General features: G+C 39.8%; 2 protein-coding genes across 3 annotated transcripts in view; one reads left to right on the top strand and one right to left on the bottom strand.

The window, feature by feature from the left end:
* The window catches only part of ubl5 (ubiquitin like 5), a 79449-nt gene that overhangs the window by 51687 nt on the left and 16488 nt on the right, over window positions 1-11274 (top strand). The window lies entirely within an intron of this gene.
* Window positions 973-7107, bottom strand: actb1 (actin, beta 1). 2 transcript variants are annotated; one of them, XM_077525638.1, is made up of 7 exons: window positions 6948-7107; window positions 5188-5317; window positions 4768-5007; window positions 3176-3422; window positions 2854-3045; window positions 2592-2773; window positions 973-1663 (listed from the first exon to the last, which is right to left on the bottom strand). In XM_077525638.1, exons 2-7 carry the CDS (start codon window positions 5308-5310, stop codon window positions 1520-1522), a joined length of 1128 nt encoding a protein of 375 aa, XP_077381764.1. In that variant the 5' UTR covers window positions 5311-5317; window positions 6948-7107; the 3' UTR covers window positions 973-1519. The 2 variants fall into 2 exon arrangements, with proteins under 2 accessions (XP_077381764.1, XP_077381765.1); XM_077525639.1 differs by lacking the exon at window positions 6948-7107 and adding an exon at window positions 6404-6634.

Here is an 11274-nt window from a genome sequence, read left to right as displayed (position 1 = left end):
ATTGCTCCGCCACGCTGCTTCTTCTTCTGTGTTTATTTAATCGGTGGTTGACAAAACAACTGAGTGGCACTTCATTTCATCGCCACCGACCAGGATTGGGAAAAGTACAGATTAAAATAAAAATAAGACTTCAACGTACAATTAAATTATGTGAGCTATTTAATTTGAACAGTATACAAAATATGCAGAAATTCTTAATACAATGTAAACAAACTCCTGCCACTTCTGTTTAATCGGTGGTTGAGAAAGCAACTGACACTTCATCACCATTTCAAAAAGTACAGATTAAAATAAAAATAAGACTTACGTACAATTAAATTATACATTGGTCACTTTAGGAAAATTTTAGATTTTCATAACACAATCCCAATTACATAAGTACATTCACCTAATCATTTATTTATTTCCCCCCCCATAAAACAATTCGGTTTTTCCTTATTTTACTGGGCTTGAAAAGGCAGACCTGCAGAAATTGAAATAAAAAAAAAAAAAAAAAAAGTAATTTTTTTGCCAGTTATGCTCTAAGACCAAAAGTTGCATTTGCCCAAGTCCACTCCTTAACCAGCCTTTTCTTCCCCCTGATGTCTCCCCAATCCAGTTGAATCAAGTCACCATTTCAGACACCACACCAGTTACATAAGTACATTAACCTAATTTAAAATTCTTACCTTCCCATAAAACCCATCTAGTTTTACAGTGCTTGAAAAGGGATACTTCAAAAACGTTAACCGGATCGTGATCATGAATCCGGTCAGTTGTTGGAGATGAACTTGGAACAGGCTGGTACCGCTAGGACCAGACTTGGGCACCCCATTTAAAAGGACTTCAGTTCTCTTTTAACTACCATTAAACGTCCCATTATGCTGTGGGTCAAATTTGAGTTATGCACTTTAAACATATGTTTACCCAATGATTAGTGTTAATCATTGAAACAAGACATGTTAAAAATAAAGACAAGGTGAGCTAATGAGATCTCAGACATGTGCGCTTTTATTGGGTCGTCATGTAACCAGAAGCTTGGCGAGCCTCATGTACAAACTTCTTTCTACCACCAGCTTACAAAGTACAAGCTTTGTCATCTCTTATTTTTGCATATTGACAAAAAACTGGAGCAAATATCTTAAGGCTGAAAAGTACAAAAACAAACAAGATGACATAATTTACATAAAGCAATACTACTTAAACAGGTCTGCCGCGGCAAGAGGAAGGCCCAGCAGTGCAAGTTGGAAACCTTCATAGAGGCAAAATAAAGGTGAACAAAAAAACTAAACTACACTAAATCAGATTCCTCACATTCACACTGCCTGTGGTGGGGGCGGGGCTCTGGACCTCCTGCAGAGCTCCTCAGTGACAAAAAGGGAAAAAAAAAAAAAAGAAAAAAAAAAAGAAGGGAAGAGACAGTGCTGCAGGCTCAGCATACAGTGTTGATGGGAGCCACTCGTTTGGGTTGGTAGCAGTGTGTGCTCGAGGTGGTGGGATGGGAGGGAATGGGAGGGGGGCGGGGCGTCCGACAGTCTCTTTAGAAACACTTCCTGTGGACGATGCTGGGGCCGGACTCGTCGTACTCCTGCTTGCTGATCCACATCTGCTGGAAGGTGGACAGAGACGCCAGGATGGAGCCGCCGATCCAAACCGAGTACTTCCTCTCCGGGGGAGCGATGATCTGCCCAGGCGAAAGACAACGTGTGTTAGCCAAGACTGGTGGGAATCTCACAATATAAAAAGATGTCTACACAAATGACATTTGGACTAACATTTTACATTTCTTGGGATAAAAACTCTTAAGGGATACTTGACTCAGACATTTTCAGCAGTAAAAAAAAAAATTCAAATAAAAACATGTCTATAATTAATATGAGGTATGATTAGTCTCTACCTACTTCCTCAGCACAGGTGATATCAGTTGACAGCAAGTAGAAAAATTACTTCAAAAGGCATACTGACCCATTGAACCATTTTCAGCAGTAAAGCTCATTTTTCCATGTACAATTAATACCTTTAAAAACTAATTTTTTCCCCACTTGCTGTCAGTTGAAGATGACATCACCTGGGCTGAGGAAGTAGGTAATGACCAATCATGGCTTACCCGTTTTCTGGGTTTGGTGGTGTCATCTTTAGTTTAGTCAACAGCAAGTGGAAATTTTATTTTTTTTTTTTTTAAAAAAGGTATTAATTGTACATGGAAAAAAAGTTATATCCAGAATGAATTTGATAAAACATTTTACTGCTGAAGACTGTTCAATGAGTCAAGGGGATGCACAATACATATATCGCGGTATTGGCACATGCAATATGCATATCGCAAAGGCATGCAATAAGTTTCATATGGAATTTTATGCTTTTTGAATTTGACCAGTCAGCCACTAACTAAAATGTGCACCACCATCCAATAGTTGATTATTGGGAGGCAATAACAATTGACTAAGATTATATCAAGTTTGCACTATTAAAAAAAATGTAATTCTTTTATTAGGTAATCAAAAACTAATTTCTTTAGATACCCGTTAAATATTGCAATAATATCAATATCATATTCAGCAACTTTATCGAAAGATTTTCCAATATCGTGTAATGTGCGCCTCCAACATTACCTTGATCTTCATGGTGGTGGGCGCCAGTGAAGTAATCTCCTTCTGCATGCGGTCGGCGATGCCCGGGTACATGGTGGTGCCGCCCGACATCACCGTGTTGGCGTACAGGTCCTTACGGATGTCCACGTCGCACTTCATGATGCTGTTGAAAGTGGTCTCGTGGATGCCGCAAGCCTCCATGCCTGCAGAGGCGACGAGCGTCACGTTAGGTTTTCCCGACTGCGAGCGAGCGAGAGAGCGGCGGGAAGTGGGCGTGGCTTACCCAGGAAGGAAGGCTGGAAGAGCGCCTCAGGGCAGCGGAACCTCTCGTTGCCGATGGTGATGACCTGTCCGTCGGGCAGCTCGTAGCTCTTCTCCAGGGAGGACGAGGAGGCGGCCGTGGACATCTCCTGCTCAAAGTCCAGACCCACGTAGCACAGCTTCTCCTTGATGTCGCGCACGATCTCGCGCTCGGCTTAAACAAACAAAAAGCAATGAAATTAAATTCACGCCATGACCAAATGTGCAAATTTGACACTTGCAAACACAAATGAGGTTGTCACTAAAGTGATTTTCGTTACTAGCAACGCTGGTTTGTGACTGACCGGTGGTGGTGAAGCTGTAGCCGCGCTCGGTGAGGATCTTCATGAGGTAGTCGGTGAGGTCGCGGCCGGCCAGGTCCAGCCTGAGGATGGCGTGCGGCAGCGCGTAGCCCTCGTAGATGGGCACCGTGTGGGTGACGCCGTCGCCCGAGTCCATCACGATGCCGGTGGTGCGGCCCGAGGCGTACAGGGACAGCACCGCCTGGATGGCCACGTACATGGCGGGCGTGTTGAACGTCTCGAACATGATCTGGAAAGGGGGAAGGGAAGGAAAAAAAAAGAAAAAAAAAAGTCAAAGCCAATTCTTAGTTTGCACGAGTTGGAAAACGATTTATTGGTTTCTTTCACATCAAGTTAGGACTGAACAAGTTAGCCATGCTAAAGAAGCCAGTGTGGTTTGTGGGCTCCCCCTAGTGGTGTGCAAAATACTTTAAAGGGATACTTAACTCATTTAACCATTTTCAGCAGTAAAAAGTTCACATTTTGTCTATAATTAATGTGGTAACTTCATTGTCATGTACAATTAATACCTTTATAAATTTTTTTTTTCCTCTTGCTGTCAAGTGATGACATCACCTGTGCTGAGGAAGTAGGTAGTGACTAATCATGGCTCACCTGTTTTCTGGGTTGTCAGCAAACTCAGCCATGATTGGTTGTCTACTTCCTCAGGACAGGTGATGTCAGTTGACAGTAAGTGGATTTATTTTTTTTTTCTCCAAGGTATCAATTGTAAATTAAAAATAATGAAGTTACATTAATTGTAGACAAAAACATTTTACTGCTGAAAATGGCTCAATGAGTCAAGTACCCCTTTTAACTGCATAATGTTAAAAGGGTATACACATTCAATTCAGTACTTTTTAATGTGCAGTTCAACTTTTTTGAACTGGTTTGTAGATTAACATGATTTTTTTTTAGATTTGTTTAAATTGATTCATGCTTACCCATGTTAAATATTACTTTTTTTCACGTTAACAGGTTACTTGACCTGATAAAATGTTTGACAAGGCAAACTTGGGATTGTATTTTTCCTTAAAATTTTGTTCTTCAAAAAATTTAAATAGCAGAAAAAAACCTTAAAGAAAATTTAATTTTTCAATGTGCAGTTCTACTTTTAAGTAGTCATTTTTGTAGTGTTTGTAGACCATAACCTAATTTAAAAAAATATATATATTAATTCATTTAAACTGATTCATGTTTACCCATGTTAAATACTAGACATTTTTCCAACAGGTCACTTGACCTGATAAAAATGTTTACCAAGGCAAACTTGGGATTCTATTTTTACCTTTCATTTTTGTTCTACAAAAATAAACACCAGAAAATTCATAAAAATCTGTAATTAGGCCCATTTTGAATATATATGTTGGAACAAAAAAAAAAAAGAAAAAATCTAATCGACGTTTAGCATCTATTGCGAGCGCAATGCAGTCACACCATGCTGCACGCGACACACGTAAGGAACCTGAAATCTGCGCAGAGATGGAAAGAGAGCTCAGGAAAAGGACACCTGCAAGTTCAAGGGAGGAAACAGACTAAGCAAGGAGAAAGAGCACGACCGCCACACTTGGCTTGGCCGGAAACAGGCGGGGTACCTGCGTCATCTTCTCACGGTTGGCCTTGGGGTTGAGCGGGGCCTCGGTGAGCAGCACCGGGTGCTCCTCGGGGGCCACACGCAGCTCGTTGTAGAAGGTGTGGTGCCAGATCTTCTCCATGTCGTCCCAGTTGGTGACGATGCCGTGCTCGATGGGGTACTTGAGGGTCAGGATGCCCCTCTTGCTCTGAGCCTCGTCACCCACGTACGAGTCCTTCTGGCCCATGCCCACCATCACGCCCTGTTGCCGGTGGGGAAAAAAAAACAAAAACGTTAAGACACCTCCCCCAAGATCAGATCAAGGAGAAATTGCATATGAAAGGGCACGTGACGTGCATATTACACGAGCCATTATCGCCATAGCGATACTGTGCAGCCTAGCAACCCCGCCCCCACCCGAGTATTAACAGCAGCTGCGTACCTGATGTCTGGGCCGTCCAACAATGGAGGGGAAGACGGCGCGCGGGGCGTCATCACCGGCAAAGCCAGCTTTGCACATACCGGATCCATTGTCCACAACCAGGGCGGCAATTTCGTCTTCCATTTTGTTCCTGCAATACCAGGAAAACCAAAAATAAAAAACATCAACGAGGAAGTGAGACGCAAGAACGAAAGGGAGTGGAAGCAGGCAGCTGCGCCACATCTGCGGTTAGCCGACTCGTTCTGCTGCATGTCGCAGCGGCGCCAAACCCAAAAAAAGGCAAAGGGGGTCCGGTCATGACCATATATGGGAAAAAAAGTGAGGCGCCTCAACACGGCTGCAAACCGGTCCTGCAACCGCAACCACTCCCCTGTTAACACCAAACCTCAAATCAAGGCTGGGCAAAAAGGGAACGGCCACATGCAGCAGCACGCAACACCCTTGACATTCCATTACATTGTTAACTGGCCTCCCATTTGTTGCATTCAATCTTGGGCTCAACAAGCCCATTTTAAAATCACAAAAATACATTATAAAAAAAAAACAACCAATAATTAACTTTATCACCAGTGATTCACCACATTGAGCAATTATAAACATTAAATTTATTCTCCCCTCAATTGAGTATTTTTTTTTTTAATACTTGTATAATCAAGCAACTCAAAATACATTAAAATTCCCCTAAATAGTAATTTTAAAAATATATTCACCTTTATGCACTAGCCAAGTCATTAATTCACAACAACAAAAAAAGAAAATGCTCATAAAAATGTGAAATTTATTACATTGGTAAAATAAAAATATTTTATATATAGTTTTAAATACTTGTATAAAAACCATTTGTATAATCAATTGACTCAAAATAAATAATTTCTCTAATCAGCAATTTTAAGATTATATTCACCTTTACACAGTAACCAAGTTATTAATATAAATTCATAAAAAAAATATCAAAATAATTTTAAATGTGTCTAAAATACTTGTCAAAATTTGGAGTTATTTTGATAAAATAAAAAATTTAATTAAAAAAATCCTGATGAGGATGGAATAACTACATTTACAAAACAATTTAACTGTCATGTTTTCTTATTTGAGTTAAAGCAGATTAAGAATCGATTCAAGTCAGTTACACACACAAAAAGTGCCCATTCCTGTTCTAATCGATGCCTCACCTAACCACGAGCACAAACACAAAAGAAAACCATTTTAAATTCACCTCAAACCAATTGGAGGTTGCTCACGTCGATGCTACACGTTTCAATCTCGAAGATTAAACTAATTGGTGGGTGATCTCGGGAGCTAATCCACTTGTTGTAATCCGTCTAGCCGCCGAGCCGGTGGGGAGACTGACTTGACTATATGGCGTGTTTTAAAAAACAAAACAAAAGGGATGCCGGCGACCGGCCGGGGTGGGGTCGGTGACGGTCAAAGCCTTCAAAGAGATCAGGGAAGGTGGATGTGGGGGAGCGGCGGGAGCCCCTCCGCCATCAACGCCAGCGGGTAAAAAAAGTAAAACGCGAGTCGCTGCGTCACGGAGCCGGACGTCGCCCCCCTTTAATGCCGGCGTCAGTGCCTTTAACTGACGACCCGGCGGCTAACATGCTAACACATGCTAGCCTAGCACGACACCGCCGCTTCAAAGCCATTTTTTTTTCCTAAAATCCCGAAATAAGTCAACACGCACGTCGGTGTTAATTTAGCTTCTCAGACATTCACTTGGCATTCAATAAAAGACAGAAAACGAAATAAAAAAGCCTTACTTAGCTGCGTTGAGCGATGTCTCGTTGGGAATGCGCGAGGCGTGCGTGTGAGCGAGCGAGTCCGGCGAGCTCCCAAGCTTGACTGCGTGTGACGTATTGCCGGCTGACGGCTGCGCTTTTAAAGATGCTCGTGCTGCAGCCCCCTCTCCATATAAGGAGAACTTTTCTCACGGCGGCCTCCGATTGGTTCCCCCCGCGTCCAATGGGCGTGGCGTGAGCGGATCGCCCGTCAAACTGAACTGACCCCCCCCAAATCTTTACATTGTGGTCAAAAGGTGTCTCCCCCCCCCCCCTTTTTTTTTAAATGTTTAATTTTTTTAATCATTTTGGAGTCATTCCAATTTAATTAACTTATTGCGGAATAGGGGGGCTTTTAAAAAAAAATGTCGACTGTGTTTTTAAGGCGTATCTAATCTATCTATCTATCTATCTATCTATCTATCTATCCAATGTTAAATCAGTGCAATTGTTGCCTTCTGGGACATTAAAAGAAAATAAAAAAAAAGTTTTCTATCTATATCTTAGCCAATCAATCATATTTGGTGCACTACAGCATACTGAATGGCATTTCAGTGAAAATGTTCAAGACAGAAAAAAAGGCCATCTGGAGGTCAGTTTGTCCATCGCAGGGGTCACTGGCGGCAGGGTTAACACCCGGCCTAAAGGTCACACGCACACGCGCGCGCACACACACACAGAGATTAGTGCGCCAAGTGATAGCCGAGCAGTGTTAACACGTTGGTATGTTTACAGTCAACATGTAAATCTCAGCACTCGTCACCCAGTCTCACTATTGAGGGTCATTTTAATTTCGAGCACATGATGAGAATTTATGAAATTCAATTGTTTTGGTTTGTTTATTGTTGGTAGAAGAACATTTCTAATTTATGTTCCTTAAAAGTGTTAATCAAATGTGTATTTTTGCCTGCATGTTTATTATTCCTTTGATGTTTTTATGAAGTAAAATGTGCGCATTTGTGATGGCGTGATTTATTCCTTTTATGTATGATGTAAACAGCTTGAAACTGTCAAAGAAGTGTTTGCTTTGTATGACTAGCGTGACGATTAGAAAGATTTTTTTTGAACATTGACTCCATTTCACAGTGACGCTGCCATTTTGTACATTTCTCATGATTGTAAGTGCCTTTCAGAGAGTACAAGCTATAGAATATTTTCTTTAGAATACAATATTTGATTGTAATGTCATTTATATCGGTTGCGGAGAGGGTGACATGTTTTGGAAATGTAGGCAGAAGTCATAACGCCATTTTATCCTTCAAAAAAAAAATCATATTACACTAAAAAAAAAAAAAAAAAAAGGGTATTGGCTGCCTTTTTTCCCCAAAATCTAACATGTAATCAGTCATTTTGAATTCATATTGAACGGCAAACACATTTCTAAGATGAGCCGTCATCACGATTGTAGATGAGTAACAGAGGTGGAAAAATTAATATTCTGAAAACGTGCACCAACACAAAGTTAATTTGTGACTTAAACTCTTCAGAACCATAGATGATTAACAAATAAAAACACATGAGATAACAATAAAAAGTAAATTTAGTCTATAATGAATGTGATAACTTTATTATTTTTCATATATACAATTATTAATACCTTTAAAAACACATTTTGCCACTTGCTGTCGACTGATGATGACACTGCATGTGCTCAGGAAACAGGTAATGTTTGCTAACATCACACGATCGAGGAAGAAAAACGGTGGCTCATGTTCACAACATTTTTTTTTTTTTTTTCAAACTCAAATAACAGGTGTGATGTTGCTCAATATCTCCGAAGTTAGTTCCAAATATTTGGAAAATCTCAACTTTTATTTATTTATTTGTGAAGGAAAAACCCACAGCTAGAACAATGTGCTGTACACAGATACAAACCAAAACATAACAATTTCAACATCAAACAACTGAATCAAAGAGAAAAGTGAAGCATTTCATGCCGCAAAGACGAATAAAGTACCTTTTCATTTCCATTTCATAAGAAAAATAATAATTTTGTTAGTCAAATTCCCAAAGACAAGATTTAAAAAAAAATATATATGGTTTTGTTTAAAAGTTTAAATGGCCAAATTCATGCTTTATGACGTAAAACTGGGTACAAATCAAAGACATCAAAGCAAAACTCCCCCTGTACTGCCCTCTGGTGAGAGAACGTGGCCTCTGCGCCTTTGAATATTTTTGACCCTCGAGTGCTGCCGTCGTAGTTGCATTGAATCCTCAGCAAAGCTCCAACGCGGCCACACAGCTAATCCAAAGTGGTGAAGCCTACAGAGTTTCATTTTGGCACCATAAATATATGTCTGTTCGTATGTACTATTTTGAAGAGTATTGGCTCGCACAGTTATTATTGAATTGACTTGATGATTGAATTGACTTTTTAAGTTTCAATATGACATAAGTTACTCGGCGCTAGTTAGCATAGCATTTCGATGCTAGCGCCCATGTAAACTAGCATTATGCTAACAGCGTTTTTTTAGGGTTAAATGTAGTAAATGATACAAATCTATATTGTTTCAAACTTTAAATATTATCATTGTAATGTACTGTTATGTTTTGTACGTTATAGTTTGACAAGTTTCATCCAGTAAATTGCCAAAACAGCAACAAGCTATCTGTACGGCGAATTCCCCTCCAAAAAAAAAATCAATGACAGATCATTTTAAAGAAAGACCCGTATAAGCACAATGTATTCCCCTTAAAATTGCAAGAAATAAATGATAATTTTCCATTGCTTCATTAAATAGACATTCTATATACAACACAAAAGAAAATGAATTTAAAATATTAAATTCTTGCTGTTGTGCCTTAGGTTCCTGATCGTAAACAGGCAAGAGTCATGAAAGACCCAAAACGTGAAATACGGCCGGATATTGGCCTGATACCGATTCCTTGTTTAATAAGTATAACTTTTTTGAAAGAAGAAAAATAAAATAAAATTGTGAGCACGAAAGGGATACTTGACTCATTGAGCCAAAAATAAATAAAATAAAAAAATAATTTTGTTAACGAAATAAAATAAAAACAAAAATGATTTTTTAAAAACAAAAACTTAACTGAAAATACATTTACGTTTACAAAACTATAATTATAGCGAAAATTAAATAAGCATTTATTAAACCACCCTGAAAACTAATTAAAAGTAACTAAAAACAAAACAAAACTAAAACTCAAAATGAAAAAAATAACTAAAATGAAAAATCAAAAACTATAATACCCCAATAATACACATTTCTTTAAAAAACTAAAACTAATACTGAAACTAACTAAAATGAAACATTTATTAAATAACTAAAGTGAATCAAAACTAACAGAACCACCCTGAATTAAAACTTTAAAAAACTCAAAACGAAACAAAAACCAATTAAAATGAAAATTGCAAAACTTCCCCTGGGATCAACTTCCTCCTTAGGAAGTTTTCTTTTCTTTTTTTTTTTTTCTTTTTTTTTTTAAGGCGTGCTGGCGGAATATTACCGGAAGCTTCTTTTCAAGTGTGTGCGTGTCACAGTAGGTGACAACATCCAGGTGTGACGTCATGGGAATGCAAGATGATGACACGCCTGGATCTTAAATACCTCGACTTGCGATTCCCACTCGCAATTGTCCGAGTGTATGAGAGATGATGTGCGCGTGCGCGTGCCCGGACAATGACCATAAAGCAGGAATTCTCTTTGGCGCTCTTTCGTGTTCCTAATAAGGACATATGGCCAGCCACGGGGGCAGGAAATAGATTTTTTTTCTCTTTTTTTAACCATTATTTCACCTCTATGTATACAGGAAGTGAACACACAACCGCTTACAAACACACGCACACACACGTCGTCTGCAGGGAGAGGTTAAAAGGTCAACAAGCCAATCAGGGAATTATCCAAATCCACACTCACACATACACACACACACACACACACACACAGGCTGTGGTGCCTTTGAGAGGACCTTTGGATGACGTCCATATAAGGAGATATCGGCGTGAGTAAGTCACGTGACTTGCGATGGAGAAGAATGTATTGCCGGCTTCTGGGGGTCATGTGACCAGCAAGCAAGCAGTGGTGAGAAAATAAATGAATGAATGAATGAATGAATATCCCTTTCCTTACATGTGGATGTTGCCACGCGCACGCGCACGCGCACACATGCCTGCCTCTTGGCTCCAAGACCGTATATGGAACGAAGCTAAGCTAACAATTAGCTTCTTTAGCAACTTTTACTTGGTCGCCATCATTCGTTGCCGTTCCCAACGGGCTGGATCCACATGGACCGGTTTTCACGTTGCCCCCAGGCGTCGCTTTTTATGCTTTTATGGTCCGGCATTCCA

This window comes from Festucalex cinctus, chromosome 6 (assembly GCF_051991245.1).
Source record: "Festucalex cinctus isolate MCC-2025b chromosome 6, RoL_Fcin_1.0, whole genome shotgun sequence".
In the NCBI taxonomy this organism is placed as follows: domain Eukaryota; kingdom Metazoa; phylum Chordata; class Actinopteri; order Syngnathiformes; family Syngnathidae; genus Festucalex; species Festucalex cinctus.
The sequence above is the reverse complement of the archived record's forward strand: the minus strand, read 5'-3'. Positions and strand labels throughout refer to the sequence as shown.

Excerpts from the sequence above, each read along its gene's own strand:
- actb1 (XM_077525638.1), bottom strand. The coding sequence starts at position 5,310 with ATGGAAGACGAAATTGCCGCCCTGGTTGTGGACAATGGATCCGGTATG. Across the intron at positions 2,774-2,853 it reads CTTCCAGCCTTCCTTCCTGG|GCATGGAGGCTTGCGGCATC; the intron begins GTAAGCCACGCC and ends TCGCCTCTGCAG. Across the intron at positions 1,664-2,591 it reads CCACCACCATGAAGATCAAG|ATCATCGCTCCCCCGGAGAG; the intron begins GTAATGTTGGAG and ends TCGCCTGGGCAG.